The sequence below is a fragment of the Bactrocera dorsalis genome, chromosome 1 (assembly GCF_023373825.1).
Source record: "Bactrocera dorsalis isolate Fly_Bdor chromosome 1, ASM2337382v1, whole genome shotgun sequence".
NCBI lineage: Eukaryota > Metazoa > Arthropoda > Insecta > Diptera > Tephritidae > Bactrocera > Bactrocera dorsalis.
In genome coordinates this window covers 112,294,933-112,316,352 of record NC_064303.1, presented here as the reverse complement: position 1 = coordinate 112,316,352, position 21,420 = coordinate 112,294,933, and the positions used below count along the sequence as shown (strand labels likewise).

Here is a 21,420-nt window from a genome sequence, read left to right as displayed (position 1 = left end):
TCAACCAGACATATAGCGGTATTTCTTTCCCCACTTCCTGAGTTATTTTCTTCTCTTTGATTTCTTCTTATAAATTTATATTTAAACTCCACAACTACTCCCCATATTCACTAAAATCTTCTTCAACCTCTCTATGCTATATAAAATATATTTTATTATGCTAGTCTCCGAGACTTATACCAGTTGCTTGTTCAATTCGCCATCCTCCGCCCTTGCTTTCAATCGGCAAAAGTTATAACTAGCAATAGCAAAAGTTTAAACTCAAGAACTATTCTCCATATTGAATTCAATACAAGATCGTGTACCGATATCTCACTAAAATGTTCAAACCTCTCTCTATTCTATGTCTGTTTGATTATGCCAGTCTCCGTGAATTATACCAGTTGCTTGTTCGATTCGCCATATCCAACCAATGTTTTTAATCGGCAAAAGTTATAACTAGCAATAACAATGTATGCACGTATATAATCGTAGATTGTAAATAAGGTATGCTTTAGTAGAATTCGAACATTGTACTCTGCGAATCGAACACGTTTGACTTGTTTTCCCTTTCTCAGCAAAATTGTAATGCAATTATTTCTACAAATATACAATACAAGCATAAGCCTTTCAATATTTTTAATGAGCTTATGGCTAGCTCTCAGCACACGGTTGCAATTAAATGCAATTAAGCGCATGACACTTAAAGTGGTTAGAACTTTACTGTTAAAGTAATTAAAAATAATTATACTTAAACAAGTGGCTACGCCGTAGTTTTTGTCGGCACAGTTATAAATAAATGTCCATATATTTTATGGCCATACACTTTATATAGTTTCAATATTTACGCTAATACTTGCAGTATTTATAATTCTAAGTGCATTTAGCTACAGATTTATCTGTTTGTCGCATTTTGTTATTCATAAATTATACTGTGCGTGTTAAAAGAGGCAATGATATTTTGAAGTAGAAAGGTTAGGTTAGGTTAGGTTAGATGGCTGATCAAAGATCGCATGTGGACTGCTATACATATGTAGTCCTTTGTGAAGCTATAGAAACGAGAAACTCTTGTGTTCGAACTTATATATTATCAAAACGCTTAGTAGACAATACAAATTTGTACAGCCGTTTATTTCCATACTCGCCAGCGGGACAATCATAGCGGAAGTGTTGGGTTATTTCCACCTCATCTTATTCCTTACAATTTCTGCAGATGACCTCTGTTAGGATTCGCAACCTTACTGCGTGGACGCCAATAGGGCAATGGCCCGTGAAAAGCCCTTAACCAGGAAAAGCTAGCCTTACTGAGGGTAAAAACATCACTATATCTCTTGGGATCGATCTTATGCCAAAATGCTTTTGCGAAAGCGTATATGACGACGTGGACCCATTGCTGGCTAAGTTTTCGCGAAGCCGAGCTATTTAGTAATAGAACACAAGATGATACGAGACCGGTCTAGAGTGCCTTTTCTTCTTGGCTCATCAGCTTTACAGTTTCTTGCGATTCCGCTGTGGCCTGGCATCCATACCAGGCTATTGATGGCGAAGTTAGACACTCTTTGACTAGCTCTGAAGGCACTGATAATAACTTCAAGGCTAGTATCGCCGCTTTGCTAACTGAGTGGATAGTTACTTTTCGGAAGGAGGCTACGCACCAGAGCAGTAAATCTACCGCTACCTTAATGGCTGCAACTTCGGCTTGGAAGACAATGGAAGAGTCAGGAAGTCTGAACCTAGAGCTGATAGAGATCTCCTGACAGTAGACCCCTCCACCAAACCTCATCCCAAGCTTTGACCACTCCGTAACGAAGCTCATTGCCCCTCTCCTCCAATAGCTTCTTTCCATTTATAACTCCCTCGCCCATATATGGGTAGAGAAGAAGCTGCCAAAGTTCGGTTTGGCGACTCTATGATCCGATTGATCTGGTATAAGTTCAAAGTGAGTGAGAATTTCCGAGTAGGTATTCAGACCAGTGTTCTTTTAGAAATTCAGACTGTCTGAGTCTGTTGGCAACTTTCACAGTCATACACCAGCGATGTCCACGAGCAATATGTGCAGGATGGCAGTAAGTGCTATAGTTGGAGTGGGCCGTAATGCCCAACACATCCTGATGAGCGCCGCCCGTTGAAAGTTCACAAGCTTCTTCGGAAGTGTGGTCTTTTCTAGAGCCGTCCACCACACAAAGACTCCATCATAAGCTTGACTATGTTTTCGTAGAGCCAGAGGATCACTTTGGGTGAGAGACCTCACCTTTTGTCAATGGCTTCTCTAGAAAGAAAAGCGAATTTTTAATGAAAATTATATCGGATTAGCAGGGAATGTTGTTTCGGAGATCGGAGAGGAGATAAACTTCATAAGTTTTTCTCAAAATAGACAGTTTCGAATTTACTTTAACGATAACTCGAAGACAATTGACCCAATCATCATGAAATTTTCTGTTTGTTTTGTATATAATTCTGCTCTCCTGACTTATCGATTTTTTGATCCAATCACAAATCGAATTTTGACAGTCCGAAAACGACCAAAATTTGGGAGAAAACTCAACTTTCTTTTGTAAAACGCCCCCATTTTGTCAATTTATGACTTTTTTTTATCAAGTTTGATTAGTACGGAGAGTATCTTCTACTTAGTTTAACGAGAATTTTGTTATTTTACGGAGAAGGCTGGAATCACTGCAGCAGTGGAGAAGCTGTTTTTAGTCGGAGATCTCGTATAACACAGACAGTTTTTTTCCAAACATTTCACTGTGTGTTCCTGAAATACCCAAAAATTGAAAGACAATAGAACAGATTATTATTTTTTTTTTTAATTCGAAAAATTCAACGTTTTTTAGGCTGTCATATTAGCTGCCCCCTTTAAAATATACCCCTGCATGCATTGTTAGGTAATTCCAAACTCCATAATCATTACTGTAAAATAAATAATGCTTAGCTAACAAGCAATTGCACAGCAGTGAATCTTTGTAATGAACACATGCGACAAGTGCGCTCATTAGTAGTGACACGCCTTTCCTTTTCGCATACAAAAGCTGCGTTGGCTCCCAAGCACTTAAGTACTGATAAAAGTAAATGAAAAGAAAGCGACTACTTTTGCATTGAACGAGCGCAATTTCAGCGCTTGGCTGACTTTAACCGTGCTCTACACCTACTTGACCTCAACTTACCGGTTATTTTTTTCGACGAGATTCAAAGCGTAATCATCGCGTTCCATTTCAAACACTGACGACACGTTCAAGTATCACGAAACGAGTACTTACGAAAACTTTGCGCGCACTTAAGAAAAACCGACGGACGGTATAAGACGCCGCCGCTGCGTGTTTCGCGTTGGAAAATTTGTTGTAGAATGCGAAAAATCTCGTTTGGCAAGGGTCAATAACTCGGTCGCAGAACAAATGCAACACACACTATGCTAGACGACGACCGCGCGCCCGCTGTCGTTCGTCGCGCGTCGTGTAAGGTCTTTGCTGGTGTGGGCGCGGTGGCGAAAAGCGCTTCGCTTCGGTTTAGAGAAATCGCACGCGAGCAAATTACTTTCAAATACATAAGCGATTACTCTCCGACGTCTATGTGTGTGTGTGCTTGTTGGTGTTGTATGCACAAAGCGCAGAGCGGCGGAAAATTTGACGAGGAATAAATAACTGGTTTGTTAGATAAGCGTTCAGCTTATCGTATGCGGTCATGCAACAAGTGGCAAGTGCCGCTTTGAGTGTCAGCGAAAAAAAATTTTTGCACCAAATGAAGTCAGAACAAAAACAAAAAAGAATATTTTACGCTATTAGTTTGCTATTACGCTCGATAAGTGGTTGTCACATTTTTTGGCGCGGCATGCACGACTTGTTCCAATGAAAACTGCTACTTTCCTGTATGTATAATGCACAATGAGTCTCTCACTAGTGTTATGAAAATGAAATAAAAGAAAAATCGGCGGAAAATACACACGGAAAAATATTGGCTTAGCGCACCACACCTACTTGGGAAACTGTCGGCGACAGACTGAAGCCGCCACTCAGTGGAGCTCGTGCAATGAGCGCATTTGCACATTGCACTTTTCGGCTGACAATGGCCGCCACCGCGCCGTTGTGCGTTAGAGCAATGTTGCATTAGGCGTGGCTGGCATATGAGTAATAAAATTGATGAAAAACTTTTAGAAAAGTTCGTTTGTATATTTTTCGAGAATTTTTGTTTAAATAGAACTGACTTAGGTAGTTTTTTCACAATAATTTGGCTTTAAGTTCTTATTTCCGTGATTAAAAAGCTTTTTAGGGAAATGAAGCAGTTTTATGGAGGACTTTTCAAAAAAATTTTGTAGTTTTAGCATCTTATTGAATAGTATTGGGCTGGGCATATCAGCTCTTTCTTCTCTGTAGCTACTAATTCTCAGAAGTTTGGACAGATTGACATATTTTCTTATCATTGAATCATTCGCTGACGATCTAACGCTCTTTTTTTTGATGAAAAAGTATAATATTAATAATAATAAAATGTTAATTCGGCTTAACGAAATATTACAAATTTTCTAAACGTTTTATCATATTTATAGATTTCTTTTAGTTTTATTTGAAAAACGATAGCCAAGTTCATAAAATCACAAACCATTTTTAGCAGTATTCATTGAAAGTACAACTTTTTGATGTATATTCCTTTTAAATTGCTATTTATATTTTGAACCTTTAAAAAAAGTTCGTTGCTTGTGAATTTAGATATCCATTTGCTTAGTTCATATGTGTGCGTGTACTAAAAAAGCTGCACTTCTAAAAGCTTTTAGAACAAACAACGTACAAAAAGCTTCTAAAATGAAAGCTCGCCACTGCCAAGCTTTTCGTGATGCCATAAATTAGGTAGTGAAGAAGCAGGCCGTAGAGTTACTGTAGTACAGGGCGTATGAGTGACAAAAAAATTTTAGTTATAATAATATTGTATATATGTATGTACATACATATGTATATGCATATAGTAGTATATATGCTACGTATTCATATAAAAGAAATTGATTTTTGTGCGAAGAAAAAACTGACTGTTGCTAAAAAATGCATCACTTGTAAACATGAGAAAAATTAAGGGATACACCTAATGTGACAGTCTAAAAAACGTAGATTTTTGGAAATATAAAAAATACTATATTGATTGTTTTCAAATTTTCACGGTATATATACATATGTACATGTCTAAAAACACAAAGTAAAATTTTAGAAAAAAATATTTTTTGAATTATACGCGATCTTCGACGTCGCCAAAAAAGTTTCACCACTACTGCAGTGACTCCGACATTTTAAGTAACCGAAACCTGAAAATAAAAATATCTCGTTAAACTAGAAGACATCAAAAAATGAAGAAAGTGGAGTTTTACACCAAATTTTGTCGCTTTCGGGTCAAAAATTCGGTTTTTGATTAGATCAAAAATCGATAATGTCAAGAATGTAGAATTATATACAGAACAGAAAGGAAAAAAATCATCATGATCGAATCAGTTATCTTCGAGGTATCAGTATAGCAAATTCCAACATTTCTGTTTCGAAAAAAGTTCGTTTAAAGGTAGACTGGTTAACAGGATTGAACTGGGCGGCTACCTTTTAAATGCTTGTAGCACAAAAACTTTTCGAAACATCGATTTGAAATTTTAGTATATTATTTGTAAAGATGTAGACTAATGAAATATGGAACTTTTTTTTTTTAATTTCGCACCAGGTGTGCCCTTTTAGATACTTTAGATAGCCTCTCTAGTTTTTTTCAGAAATTGTGGCTCCTCTGACATTACACATTAATAAAACCACCAAAAACTTTTTAAAATATTATTTTACGAAACTCAGTCAACTTGTCACCGTTTTTCACTGGCACTTTCACTTATTGTAAGAAAAATTATACGCGTGTGTGTAAATAAAATTATGTTTTTGAGTTGTTTATTTGAGTGATTTCAAGTATATAATTAACTATTTAGTACATCTGAACTTAAAAGTATATATATATAAGTAAGAAAAATCAATATATATGTATTAAACACATACACTTAGCTACTTGACCAACTTCATATTTACAAAACACACACATCTCAAAGTACAGAAATGTCCGGTGTCCGCTTGCATTAAATAACAATTGGTGATTACATACATACTTATATACATAGATATATATGTAAAATTGCTATATTTATTGATCACTTATATATATGCAGCATTTTTTTTAATTTTTCTTAATTTTTTCTTAATTTTCTCTTAATTTTTGTAAATTTTTTCTTAATTTCCTTTAAATTTTCTTAATTTTTTCTTAATTTTCTCTTAAATTTTCTTAATTTTTTCTTAATTTTTCTTAATTTTTTCTTAATTTTTTCTTAATTTTTCTTAATTTTTTCTTAATTTTTCTTATTTTTTCAATATATATGAATTTTCTGTTTTATTTGAAAATGGCGCGTGACCATTCACATACATACAAACAGGTGCTTTTCTTAATTTTTGCATAGAGAGGTGCGTAAGTATTTACTAAGTGGATATAATGATGTTCTCGACAAATGTGGACAATTTGTAGATGCGGTCTTTATATTTTGAGATATTTGCAAATATTTGTTTTGATGGATTTTTTGTTTTTCAATTTTGCTAACGTTAATATTACGGGTTTTATAGTTTTTTGTGATATTAAGATTACAGGATATATAATTTTTATTTTTATGTTTTGATAGGTTAGGTTTTTATGAGGGACTTTTCTTTCAACTATTACTTTATATGTCTGTGTAGATGCTCTTACTGAGTTTTTGTTTTAAGTTTTTCATAATTTAATGGTTTAGTGCACACTAAGATATTATATTCTATTTTTAATTTTTTCTTACAGTTTGCATTTTTATAAATTTTTTCTTAATTTTTTCTTAATTTTTTAATCAGTTCAAGTATTTTATAATTATAAATGATGTATAATTAACTTTTTTTATTTAATCTTCCTGGCTATTTATGTCTTGACACGAAAGTGAGGCTTCTCTATAGAAAAAGAAGATGACATTTTAGCGAAAAAATGCAAAAAAATTTTCAAAAACTCGCGCCTTAAGAAAATTGTATTGCTTACTTTTATGCTTCAAACGGATGACTTTATAAGTGTGTTCATTTAAATAGCAAACATTATACAAAATGCGTTTATTGCAATTTCTTTCTTCTTGACTCACTTGAACATTACAACTCTAATTTGCAACCACTTAGCCTACGCAATCTAAAATTCGTCTTCTCAAACATAGCTTCCATTAAAATCATGAATCTACTTTTATATTTCGTTTGAGATACTCAACAGTCCACCACTTCTTACATTAAAACCCGGTTATGCGCACCTTTCAACTTTTTTACTATCTTTCTTAAGTTTTTTTCTTACGAATTTCGTTAGTTTCCAACACTTAACCTAAATCGCACTACAAAAATAAACTACTTCATAATAGGTAAAACAGTTCGCACTATATTGATCTAAAAACGTTTTCCAAACACACAATCAATGCTCATAAAGTCCATCACATACAAATTCCAACTTTTTCAAGGCAGAAAAAAATTTTATAATATTATTTACACTTATTTTATTTATTTAATAAAAAGTAAACGCCAAAAGCGCACAATAAAATACCAAAAAGAAATATTCAAACATATTTTACATACAGATCTCTATAGTATTTGGCATTGCAGCAAGTGAAAAAAATCTTTATGTACGAGTATAATGTAGTTAGACTTTCTAATACAATTTTTTATTTTATTATTAAAAGAAATTAATATCAAACAACGCAGACATATCACAATTTCTTCAATATCACCTCAGCATGCTTGCTTCAGCTTCTTCTTTGACGGTTTCTTAATGCCATATATCGAGTATACATATATATCGCGTCTTGTACATAATTGCTTGTAACCTTTTCTTAAAAATATTATGAATTTATTATTATTTTTTGGATTAAGTGTGTTTAAATTAATATGTCTTTATAAATGTGGGATATAAATCATTTGCTGTTGGAGAGCGAATAATGGCTTTGTTTGTAACACACATATTTACATACGAATTTGTCTGTTATAAATGGCAATTTGGGTTTAATTTTGTGCATACTTTTGGGCGTTTTCCAAAGAGTACTTTTTTATATATACTTTCTTTTTTTAATTATATTTTGAATTGAAGTGAATCAAAAGAGCCTTTCATCTTTGTTGTCGTCTCGATTTCATAGATCTGAACACAACTTATGACCGTTTTCTATCAGATAATTACTGGTTAACTTAAACGGTAAAGAGATTTTTTAATAGGTAAATAACATTTTTTTAACCAAAACTTAACTGACAGCTGACTGATTGAGTAAACGAACCTAAAAGAGTGTATTCCCATCACAAATACTACTAACTAAAATATCCCGTTAGCCTAGAAGTATGCCTTTCTGTGTAGTCGAATCTAAGTCAACAATTTATCGAAATAAAATACCTTCACTTGACATTCTTCTGCCTGATAATTGAAATTTATCGCAGACAATCTGGTCCAGAAAGAGAAAGATGGGTGTAACGAAGAACTGAAGGGAACCAGCATATGATATTTGCAAATTTTTCCCTAGTGACAAGTTTTAATAACAATGAGCAAGAAATTTGTTTCTTTAAAATTTATTTAAAGGGTTCGAATAATTTCCAAGGAATATTTTATCGTGGACCAAGACTCTTAGCTTTGAAATATTTCCTGGCATCAATTTTTAAATGTGAAGATAAACTATCGAGCAATAAAATCTTCAGTTATTATTTCTTGGCCGCAATTTGTTCGTATTAAATCAAATTTTCCGCGCTGAAAAGTATGCTATAATCTATAAATAAAATTCACGCGAATTCAAGGAAATGGCGCAATAAATTTTAGGCGGCAATATGGTGAATTTTATTCAGACAAATCTAACCTAAATGTTTAAAAATAAAAAGTAAGGAAACAAAATTATAAAATTTAGAAATCTTTTTGAATACTAGTGATAATTTTTACTCAAAAATCTTCGTTTTTAGTGATGTTTGGCGCTATAAGGGTTATCGTAACAAAATTAATGGCTCAATGGGTTTTCGAAAAACTGTTCCAATTTTGCATAGTTCAAGCTAACTGTGGTATACTTGGTCGCCATTTTCGAATATGTACCAAACAGTTTTAAGGGCGACTTCGTTGGTTGTTGTTTTATTGTTGTTGTAGCGGCAGAAAACATTCCTGAAAAGATTTCGAGGAATATTGTCGAGCTAACAGTGCTAGGCCGGAAAAAATCCGTGTCCTTTTCGATTATTCAGACCCGACTGTTGTGAGAACGGTCGTTTCATTGGTGACATACATCGGTTAGTGGCATTCGTAGCTAACATACATATGTATAATATCTAAAAAAAAACCGCTTCGATTAAGCATACGTTTTCAATATCTCTTTATCTTGTATAATAAAGCTGTCTCATTTTGATTTGTAGTGTTTTATTGAAAATCTAATATTTCCTATAATAATATTTCAAGCTATTTATGCGCTAATCTTACAAATATGCCAACTTTTTGCCATAAAAATTCTTATGTAGTAACAAAAGTGGGGAGTGGAAAGAAAATTAAAGCACCGCAAGCAAGCATGCATCTTAATATATATACATACATACATATAGTACAGTTATTTGATTACTAGTAAATTACATGATCCGTATGCGTAAAAATTCTACGATAATAAAAAATATTTATATCAATTGAAGACGCTAAATAATATCAAGTTCAATATATATGGTATAAAAAACACACACACACATTAAACGTATGATCCCAAACAAACTGAAATCAGCGTGAAATGCTTATGGAACTGTCTTTGTGACTGTCTCTACTTATAAATACATAACATAGATATACATAATATAATTACACCGTACAACTATATACTATATATATGCGACGAGCGCTTAGCGTATGAGGTGCAGCTTCCAGCGCAGCACGAAATACGCGATAATACGCAACGCCACGAAAGTGCCGAGCAGTGCCACCGCATCTATCCAGTACTCGGCATTGTCCATTGACATCTCCTCCAAGAACTTCTTGGGACTGCGAAAATGGCAGTACATTTCATGGCACTCCAATTTGGCGCGATCCATGCCATATATCGACACCATGGCGCCTAAATCGTATGAAAAGAGTGGAACGTTAATATTTTTCATACCACAAGTGTAAAAAAGTGGACTCACCTTCGAAACCATAGCGCACATAGCTGACATAGGTCACCCACTGCAGGTAGCCCGGTATGGTGTCGAAGTTAACGAAGAAGCCGGAGAAGAGTATGGTTGGTATTGTTGTGACGGGGCCGAGAAAGACGCCCGCTTCGATATTCATGCCAGCACCGATGAGTAGGCCGAGCGACTGCGCCACCAGCGAGGTGAGCACGCAAATGAAGACGAACATCGAGATGCGCATCCACTCCATGGGTTGGGAGGTCAAATAGTAGACGACGATCACATAGACGCTGGAGAAGACGATCTGTGGAGAGGTGAATATGAAAGTTGAATAAGCATAAAATATTGGAAAAGATTTAAAAAAGTGCCGTGATCCAATAAATATATGAAGAAAGATGAAAGAGATGGAATGGAAGAAATGTAAGTTGGTTGCATACCTGAAAGGGCAGATCAGCCATTGTCTTGGCAAAGTAGAATGCCTTCAGCGAGTACCAATAGTTCAAGTGCTCACGCACAAACACCGACATTTCAGTAGGAACTGCGGATAAACAAATTTTCAGCTTAATTACAGTTATATCTGATGTGATCCTCGCAACTTTACTTACACGTCAATATCGTCGGCATCATCGCCGTGAACATGGTGAAGAGCGTGGTGAAGAATATACAACCCGCATTGCTCATCACTTTCGAAGCTTCATTGCCCACATCGTAGTAGATCATGCCGATAATGGCGCCGACAATGACGTGCGAGGCCAAACGCATATGTGTCAGCATGCGATCGCGCATGATGGTCACAAACGAGCGCTTCAGCAGAATCCAGAACTGCGTCCAGCCGCTGGTGGGGAAGCCCGAGCTGTTGGGCAGCGTGACAACACTTTCGTGCGAGTCCAAGAGCGAGGTGGTGCAACCGGCGGCGGCTGCCTTCTCAGCAGCGCCGGTGAGCGCAACTTGGCCGCCCTTCGAACTAAAGCTGCAGCTGTAGGGCAGTCCGCTGTTGGAGTTGCCATTGTCATTGTTGCTGTTTGGAATGTTCAAGTTGATCACTGTGCAGTCGGATAGTTGTGATTGTTGCGTCTCCAAGATGGGATTATTGAGTGCATTCGAATGTGACATTAAAGTGCTGGACATTTCATCCATTTTGCATTTTTCATCCTCCAGTGTTAGGGTTGTGGTTGCCGTCAGAGTTGCATTGTTCGTACTTGTGCTGTTGGAGTTGTTGCAGTCATTGTCACCTTTGACAATGTCATTGGCTATGCCGCGCACGGCCGTTAAGCCGTAGTCTTTGTGACTGAATTTCTTGCACTCGCCGCTTTTGACCGCCGCCACCAGCTTTTGCACAGATTCGCCATACTCGCCGCTGGCTACCTCCAGCACATAATCGGCCGGATTGTGATATGAAGGGCAGTTGTAGCCGAGCGACGAGAGGAATGGCACCAGACCGCGTACGCGTCCTTCGTACATGCACTGGCCCTCGGCGAGCATGTACAAGTGATCGAACTTTTCAAAGAGACGCGCCGACGGCTGGTGAATGGTGCAAACGATAGTGCGACCGCCACGTGCCAACGACTTGAGCAAAGAAATTAGCTGGAAACACGTTGAACTATCCAAACCGGATGTCGGCTCGTCAAAGAACATCACTGGTGGATTGTTAACCAACTCGAGTGCGATCGAGAGTCGTTTACGTTGTCCGCCCGACAGATTGCAGGTCTTCGTATTACTGGAATCCTTCAAACCGATCGTTTCGAGTATCTCGTGTACAACAACGCGTTTGGCTGCCAAATTCATATCTTTGCCCAACTTGAGATTGGCCGAGATCATCATGGCTTCATGCACTGTGAGATTTGCGATGAGTATATCATCTTGCATGATGTAGCAGGAAAGTTTACGAAAACGCCGCAGATTACGCTCTTTGCCATTGATCATCACCGAGCCGCTCAGCTGCGATGTTCTGAAATGAAAAAGCAGTGATATTAATGAAAAAATTCAAAAGGAGCGTTCATGAGCTGTTTAGGTCGTTTAAAAGCGTTGAAAAGCTTTTTTCAAATATGCCTTTCTACACGGTTCCTTTATTAGAAATCCAGATTTTGGGTAAAATCTTTCGGATTCAAAGAGTATATTTAAACTTGTTTAACTCAAGCTCCTAAAGAAATATAATTGACATTGAGCAATACTAAAAACTCCATCAGAATCGGGAAGGACCTCACTTTGGCCACGGCGAATACCGCATTCAGTGGAACGATGAGCTGTATGAGATATATGAAGTCATTGAAGTATGTAGTTCAGCGTATTAAAAGACAACGGCTACGCTGGCTAGGTCATGTCGTCCTAATAAACGAAAACTCTCGAGCTTTGAAAGTATTCAACGCAGCACTCGCCGGGGGAAGCAAAGAAAGAGGGAAACCTCCGCTCGGTTGGAAGGGCCAAGTGGAGAAGGGCCTGGCATCGCTTAGAATATCCAATTGGCGCCACGTACCGAAAAGAAGAAACGACTGGCGCGCTGCTGTTAACTCGGCTATAATCGCGTAAGCGTTGTCTACGCTAGTAAAGAAGATGACTAAAGAAATACTGAAGAAATCATTCAATTGTATCTACAGGCCGGCAGAAAGGACTAAGTGTTTCTGATTAAGTAAAACAAAAAAAAGAGTTTTAAACAATGTGCAACGGTAAATAATAGAATCAATACAGTGACAATAGCCTATTTGTAAAATCTCTTTTTTGTCGAGCTGAGTCGGAGCTTTTATTATTAAGACGTTGAACTGGTAAATAGCCAGCGCCGAGTCTTATATAAATCACTTAACATACAAACAAAAATGTCGGCAAAGAATTTGAATGCCCTTATCTCTCGTCGTCTGAAAAGGAGCCCATTATTGGCTCAAGTGTCCATAAACTGTCGACAAACCCACATATTTCGAATAAGCAGCAAACCACGAAACAAGGCAACAAATCTGAAAACATTCGAAGAATGCAAATGCGAAACATCAAAAAAAAAGGAAGTACTCCTAAATAGCGTCATATAATATTATGAGCCGTGTTGCAAAGGACGTGCTGACAAGACGGAATCGCTTGCAGTTCAGTTGAGAAAAGAAGCATATCGACGCTTCAGTGTGTGCGAAAATAGTACAAGGAAGGAAGCCATAAAGGAAAATTAATACTTGGCACACTGAACACTTTTCCTGCACCGTGCTTGTTTGTGGATTTAGATATTCTTAAGTATACAGAGCTCATAATGACTTGCGACTTATTGGATTAGGTAAACTTTAGCCGCCTTATGGATCCGAATGTGACCGCAGGAACATAATTACTGCGCTCATTTCGTTCATAAGCTTCTCTTGCATTCCTTTCAACAACTTTTTGCTAATTTTCTAGCTTTTTTATACTCCTTATATTCCCTTCCTGCAAAGCTTTACAATACTGTTGTACTTACTTGTAGCCGGCCAGAATGTTCATAAGTGTACTCTTCCCCGCACCGGACGGTCCCATGATGGCGGTGAGTTCGCCATTGCGAAACTTGCCCGATACACTTTTCAGTATGGTCTTCAAGCCGCGCCTTCGTCCTTCCGAGACGGAATATGAAATATCAGCAAACTCGATGTCGACTGGCGGCCGCTGTGGCAGGTGTGACAGTGTGACGGTGCCTTTCTTGTGACCATTTGGACTGCAGCTATTTTGTATCTTTGGTGCGAGTATGTGATTTTGACTGGGAATACCGCCATTGCATAGATTATTTTGCGAGCTGCAATGGAAGAGAGGAAAAATAAAGTTTAAAATTTTGTTATATTTATTTTTTTTTTATATTAAGGGTTTAAATAAGGTAGGCTGATACACCGATCTTCTAAGATCTGCAAAGATCCTGGAAATATCCCTTATTGAAAAATATGGTTTCGATAAAAGGTAATATTTAACTTAAGAATAGATTGAAAATTTCAATAAAACTCGTACTTTCTCCGTAAAACTTAAAATTTTCTTGTAAAATTCGTCGGAAAGCTCCTTCTGTCGAGTGATTCAAAGGCTTGAGCTGTTCTAACAAGTCGAAGAGGTATCAGGACATAGCATTAGTCACAGTAATTTGGCATTAAATCGATTCAATTCTTGTGGGAAGCTTATATTGGCAAAACAGTTCGACATTATAACGAATCAACTCTTAAGTTGAATTTATTAAAAAGGTCACGGAAGGAACAAAGATCCACAGTATGGACCGCGGAACTACATTTATGTGTGTATGCCTAACTTATTTTACTCCTTTCTCAATTACATAGAATTTACCAGGACCTAAAGGCTCACAAGATAAGTCTTAAGGTCTGAGGTGGTGTTCCACTTGTTCAGTGTCTTTAAAAACTACAAACTTCCACTACTTTAACTTAGCACTATGATTAACAAATTGCAATAAAATGAAATAAAATTGGTTTGCCTACTTCAGCGGCTTCAGCCATGCTGCCATTTTAGCTGCAAACTCCTGTCGCAGTTGACCTGAATTCTGCCACGGTCCTTGCACTTCGTGCTCCCCTTGCAAGGCGCTTACATAGCCATTCTTTGTGAGTTTTGTTTGTACGAAACAGGATAATGGCCGCGCATGGCGTGCATTCGACTTGCCACTGCAATCGTTCAACATGTCCGCATAGGCCTCCACGTACTCGGAATGCCGGCGTTGCACCGCAAAATTGTCCACAAAGCCCGAGTTGCGTATGCCGCCATCCGCATCGACCGCGGCCTGCCTTGTGCCGCCTGCATTGAGGGGTCGCTGTGCCGCGTTGGTTGGGTTAATGTCTTTGGCGGCGGTGCCATTTCGATGGCAATTCAGCACCAGCTGGCTGCCGCTATCCGTGCTGCTGCAGCGTGTTAGCAGCTGCGGCTGCGAGGTTGTTAAATTATCTAAAATACTGCAACCGGATGTGTGCGACATTCTTAATACTTGTCGCCTGAGCGCAGGGTTTCACGCATTGATTTTATGGAATACTGCTGGTAAAGATTTTCGAAGCGCTGACTTTTTATTGCATTATTTATAGTTCAATATTTAATCGGTTTGCGAAATAAGGTACACTATCCTTATTGTCGTCCTGTTCTTTAAATTTCGATTTTTAAAACACTTCACGTTCCAGTTCCTTTGATAAACACTTCTTATAGTCAGTACACTTTAATTGTTTTTAAATTCACACACTATATTTAAAGGAAGAATTATTAAATCCTTTTATTGTTAACTGCCGCTCGGCCAGTACGTTCAACTTGCGCCCATCAAGAAGCACTGAACTAAGCTCGCCAGCCCAACTATGTTTACACTTGAAGTTTTGCGCGTCTTCTTCGGCTGGCGATCGCATTGTTCTGCCCGCATCACGCCCTGCCTACGGTCTTTGCTAAGCTGCGAGCGGCATGACTTGGCTGTGCGGCGAATGAGCGTTAAAGGCGTAGGCATCGCGTGGAATGGGTGGCAGCGTGAACCATTTAGTGTGCGCGTGTGTGTGTGTAGTGGTGAAATGGCAGCGCGTATGAGTATTGGTGACTTTGAATGGCTCGTAATGATGTGTCGAGAAATCGCAGCACTGTGCTCTGGCTTTGTGGCAGTTGCTCAGCACCGCTTAGCCCTGGTTAAGTGCATGCAATGAAATGTTGCTGATGGTGTGCTTGACTGTGTTGTCGCTGATGATAATGAATAGCATAAGTTGATAAAGGCGATAGTGACATCCAAGAGGTATCACATTTGTAGATATAAACGTTGAGCGGATTTACGGGTTTTTTAGTTTTATTCCCCACTACCTTCGACTATCCTTTCATTACGCACATTTCAAAAACATTTTTTACGTACGAAGTACTCAAGTGAATGACCGCTAATCAACGCCCTTTGTAGATCTTTTATTGCGTAAGCAAGTTGTTATTCAAGTGAAACTATTCTCCAACATCATCCCTCACGAAGAGGCGTTTCCAATCTGAAGTGTGTTTTGTTTTGACACGACGTCAGTCGAGGGTGTCTTGTGGCATGAAAGAGCTGAGCTAGATATGAAACGTCAGACGATACTAAATATTATTCAATTGACAAACTAAATGTGACAGAGCACCTCTTTAAAGGCACACGGTGCGCATCACATGTAAAATTTGACACAAAATGAGTATGAGTGACATTATAAATTGAATATTGAACAAAGAATTTGTCTCAGATGCTGAATTTCTAACCAAATTTCGTGTGCGGAATGATTGCGAATGTTGGAAAAGGTTACGACGGTTCAGTCTTATCGAAAACACAATCCTACGAGTGGTACAAAGCCTTCAAAGACGGTCATGCCTCATTCTGGACGATCTTTGACCTCTTCAACTGATGAATATTTTTAAAAGGTGAAGGATATGGTGCTTGAAAATCATCAGCCAAGTGTTAGAGAGATAGCAAAAGAGCTCGATATCTCTCGCGAGTCCATTCGAATAATTTTGGTGGATATTTTGGGTATGAAACGCGTATTTGCTCGACTCGTTCTGATAAAGCTGAAAGCTTTTCAAAAAGAGTAGCGTAAATAGATCTCTTTGGACATGCTTGATCGCGGAAATTCCGATACCACATTTATGGAGAGCATTATGACTGTCGATAAGACATGGATTTATGAGTTTGATATGCAAATGAGTCAACAATCATCGGAATGGCACCCGTTTTCAGTCGATCGAAGAGATAACACAAAATTCGCTGAAGGAGCTGAGGGCTATCCCAAAAAATGCTTATGAAAAGTTTTTAGAGGAATCGAGAAATCGTTGGTATAAGTGACTAGTTCGTATATACATAGTATGTATATTACACAGACAGACGGACATGAGTTCATCGACTGAGCTCGTCACGCTGGTCGTTTATAGGATATTCGAGGTTTCCTTTCGAGTGTTACAATCTTTGTGGCAAACTTAATATACACTCTTCAGGGTATAATTAAGGTTAATAGGAAATTGTGAGAGTGTATTTTTAAGAATTAATTAGCTTTTGAGATAATCAATTATTCTCCAAATCGAGTTTTACAAATTTCGAAAATAACATTTTACTCAGTTAAAGTAAATAATAACAGCAAAATTTAAGTGCTAGAAATTAAAATTTTTTTGAGGTTATGTGTAACAGTGAGAAGTAGTTCGAGTCAATCAAATTCATGCAAGAGTGACCCACAATGCGTGTGCATTGTAAACGGGTGATTTTTTTTGAGGTTAGGATTTTCATGCATTAGTATTTGACAGATCACGTGGGATTTCAGACATGGTGTCAAAGAGAAAGATGCTCAGTATGCTTTGACATTTCATCATGAATAGACTTACTAACGAGCAACGCTTGCAAATCATTGAATTTTTATTACCAAAATCAGTGTTCGGTTCGAAATGTGTTTCGCGCGCGTGTTTTGTTCAGCGATGAGGCTCATTTCTGGTTGAATGGCTACGTAAATAAGCAAAATTGCCGCATTTGGGGTGAAGAGCAACCAGAAGCCGTTCAAGAACTGCCCATGCATCCCGAAAAATGCACTGTTTGGTGTGGTTTGTACGCTGGTGGAATCATTGGACCGTATTTTTTCAAAGATGCTGTTGGACGCAACGTTACGGTGAATGGCGATCGCTATCGTTCGATGCTAACAAACTTTTTGTTGCCAAAAATGGAAGAACTGAACTTGGTTGACATGTGGTTTCAACAAGATGGCGCTACATGCCACACAGCTCGCGATTCTATGGCCATTTTGAGGGAAAACTTCGGACAACAATTCATCTCAAGAAATGGACCCGTAAGTTGGCCACCAAGATCATGCGATTTAACGCCTTTAGACTATTTTTTGTGGGGCTACGTCAAGTCTAAAGTCTACAGAAATAAGCCAGCAACTATTCCAGCTTTGGAAGACAACATTTCCGAAGAAATTCGGGCTATTCCGGCCGAAATGCTCGAAAAAGTTGCCCAAAATTGGACTTTCCGAATGGACCACCTAAGACGCAGCCGCGGTCAACATTTAAATGAAATTATCTTCAAAAAGTAAATGTCATGAACCAATCTAACGTTTCAAATAAAGAACCGATGAGATTTTGAAATTTTTATGCGTTTTTTTTTTAAAAAAAGTTATCAAGCTCTTAAAAAATCACCCTATAGTTTTGATGTCATAATTCTAAAGATTGATGTAAATAGTGAGCGCTCCCACTCAATTGAAATGAACTGTGTCAACTCAAGAGGAATACTAGTAAACAGTTACAAAGGGTGAGCTGCAGTGAAGTGACGTTAATTTGGGTTTGGGCGCAGTAAGAAAATTTTTGAATACGTCTATGAATATAGTTTTTATTACTTTGCTTGTAAAGAGTGCGTAGAGGGAGTTAGATGCGGTAAGCAACGCCAAGCTGCTTGAGTAGAACTACTAAAAACAACTGACCTTCTACAAGGTAGATAAAGAGTTTCAGAGTTCATTTAGTTCTGGAGACAGAGCGTTATAAAATTTTATAAATATATTACTGTTTTATACATATGTAGATATATTTTATATAGTCACCTAAACTGCAAATAACGTAACATCACTTTTCAGTTGCGACTGCAACGACATCTATTGAGAAAATACGAAAAGAGTTTTTCGACTACCCAATATATTGGTTATCATATTGAAATAAAATTTGAGTTTCGGTTATAAAATGGTTATATATTGGTTATGTTTCGGTTATTATATCTGACAACGATTTCCAATTATTTTTTTATGATATTTTGTTTTGCATTTTAGGTGACAATATATAGTCAAATTATAATATTTTTTTTTTTATTTTGTGATTATTATACAAAATAAAAATAATATTAAAACTTCGCAGAAATATTTTCGGAGAACTTTTTGCTGCTCACGAAAGAGTTCCAAAGTCTTTTTTATATTTTAAAGGCCACTAAAGTGTTAAAACGCCTTTCTGAAAGCTTCCTCCGACTTTGACATAAACCCAATTTGCAAGTAACAAAGCATCGTTCAACAGCGGGAGGTCACTAACCACTCAACTCTGTTTATAGTTGCTCACGCCGCCACTGGATTTTAAGTGCAAAAGCATGACGTAGTAAACCGGTCATACATACCCACATATGCACCCGTTTTTATTGTCGACACAAAAATGTGAGCACAAAACAAAAAAAAACTTATTGACTTTTATTACTCTTTGTACTATTTGAGCAATTCACTTTCATGTTCGTTTAAGTGCATACTTTTGTGTGTGTGTGCGTTTGTGATATATCTACGGCTACTGTGTGCATCAATAAAATCGCAACCAGTTAGCAACGAGTAGTTTGCTTTTTTTTGTAAATTTATGAGGAACTCCTCCTACTTCACCTCGGTTATGACAATATTTTAAATCTAGGAGTTTCCAAAGATCTTTATTATTTATTTCGTTTTTTTTTAAATAATTTTCAATATTAATAATAATAATGCACTGATAGTTAGTCTGCAAACTAGTTCGTAACCACTCTTGCACTTGGCACCTGAAGTTCTTGCCGGCGCTCATTACGGGATTTCCTGTGCTCGTGAAGCACAAGCGTACACACATTTTGCTCAACGACGCGATTGTACCGTAATTAAATTGATAGCATGGAATCGCGCTGTCTGTCAGTAGCATGTTTATTGACATTGTTGTTGTTCGTACTTACGGCATACACAAGGTATTTGTGTGTGTGTATGTATGGCTGTGAGTATGACTGAGTAGCCTCTGCACTTTGTTGGCGCTTCGTAGCGCTATTAATTGAATTAACGACATGATGCTGGGCAGCTTGATGTGCGAAAATGACAACAACACAACAAACACAGCGAATGCACTTTTGCATAGACTTTTGAATGAAGATGGACAAAGTGGTCGAAAGGCCGTGCCTCTTGCGCCTGTTGCTGGCGCATTAAGAAGCTAAAATATTGACTTTGTGGGTGCAATTGAGTGTTTTGACCTTTGCACTCGGCCGAAAGTTGTTTAATTTGAGCAGATTGCTGCTGTTTGCGTAAGTTGAAATATTCGTTTGAAGGAATGTGAAGTTTGGGATAAGTGTTAGATATATGGTAGACTGGAAATTTTTCAGTATTTCGACTTAACGATCGAAAGTTCGCTTTGAATATAAAGTCGTTAGGTTGGAAAATCCGTTGTTAGGCACGTTTGATTTATTTGCCAGTAAAGCTCATGGCAGCTTTGTCATCTGTGACTATTAAATTAAAGCGTTTGGAATTATTTCCAAGAATTAGTAATGACTAATCGGAAATTTATCATTTATTGAATCATTTGTTAGCTAAGTTGCTAAGAAAATTTGGTGAAGTTCTCTTCTTTATTTACATACAAAGCTTGTCTTAATGTTGCCTAAGCAATTAAGGGACTTTAGGGTTCTAAGCTGTTTTTCAAAAGTTCTTTCATAAATACTGTTAAAAATTACTCGGTGTTGCAATACCGAGACCAAAGAAGCCTTTTTAAATAAAACAGGGTTGCCACCTGTTTGAAAAATGTAAAAAAATTTACAAGCAAAACGAATTACAATTCGAAAAAAATGTTGATAACAAACTTAAGAAGCTATAGAAAACTTATAATTCAAAGTTATTTTTGAAGGGGGTTGCCATCTTCATTTAATTTTTTAATATAATTAAATTTCTTGAATATATAAAATTTTAACAACATTAACATCTATTAAACAGGTTTAAGAAAAATTGGTGTAAGATATACATATGTATGTACATACATCCATACGTATGGTAAAAAAGTGTTGCCACCTATTTGAAATATTTCTTTGAAAAAAACTGATAAAATATAAGAGTTGCTAATAATACACCCATCTAAAGAAGTTGAAGTTAATTAAAAATAATTTTGGGTAGTTGCCACCTTTTTAAAAAATGTCTAAAAATTTACAAGCAAACAAATTAAAATGTGAAATAATGCTGATATCAAATTTATGTAGTTAAAGAAAACTCAAAATTTAAAGTTATTTTTGAAGGGGGTTGCCATCTTTTTATTATTTTTTTAAATAAAATTCATACATAAATACATAAAATTTTACAACATAAACATCAATTACACAGGTTTAAGAAAGATTTGTATAAGATATTTGCAAGTGTTGCCACCTATTTGAAATATTTCTTTGAAAAAAAAAACTGAGAAAATACAGAAATTATTAGTAATACAGCCATCTAAAGATGTTAAAGTTAATTAAAAATAGTTTTAGGTGGTTGCCACCTGTTTGAAAATTTGATTAATTAAATAAATCATATATTACCATATCGATATCAAAAATAGACAATTGGAAAATATTACATTTAACCATGCTTTTGTAGTAACTAGTATTTTTTTCAGGCAGTAGTTGGCATTTTTTTAATAGAATATGAGA

The 21,420-nt window shown here is 36.9% G+C and overlaps 2 protein-coding genes across 4 annotated transcripts in view; both read right to left on the bottom strand.

Moving 5' to 3' along the window:
- LOC105230757 (ATP-binding cassette sub-family G member 1) overlaps nt 1-3,969 on the bottom strand; it is a 44,380-nt gene extending 40,411 nt beyond the window's left edge. The window contains exon 1 of the mRNA XM_049461405.1: nt 3,144-3,969. Coding sequence (XP_049317362.1) covers nt 3,144-3,190 — 47 coding nt within the window. The 5' untranslated portion in view covers nt 3,191-3,969. The remainder of the gene's footprint in view (nt 1-3,143) is intronic.
- Nucleotides 3,970-6,640: 2,671 nt separating this feature from the next.
- The window catches only part of LOC105230759 (ATP-binding cassette sub-family G member 1), a 51,767-nt gene continuing 36,987 nt past the window's right edge, over nt 6,641-21,420 (bottom strand). For 2 of the 3 annotated variants that reach the window (XM_049461400.1, XM_049461393.1), the window contains exons 3-7: nt 13,549-13,857; nt 10,730-12,072; nt 10,562-10,662; nt 10,140-10,428; nt 6,641-10,072 (exon numbers count right to left, since the gene is read on the bottom strand). In XM_049461400.1, coding sequence (XP_049317357.1) covers nt 9,861-10,072; nt 10,140-10,428; nt 10,562-10,662; nt 10,730-12,072; nt 13,549-13,857 — 2,254 coding nt within the window. In that variant the 3' untranslated portion in view covers nt 6,641-9,860. Of the gene's footprint in view, nt 10,073-10,139; nt 10,429-10,561; nt 10,663-10,729; nt 12,073-13,548; nt 13,858-14,536; nt 15,475-21,420 lie in introns of those variants that run through there. The other variant, XM_019991962.3, reaches the window with a different exon arrangement.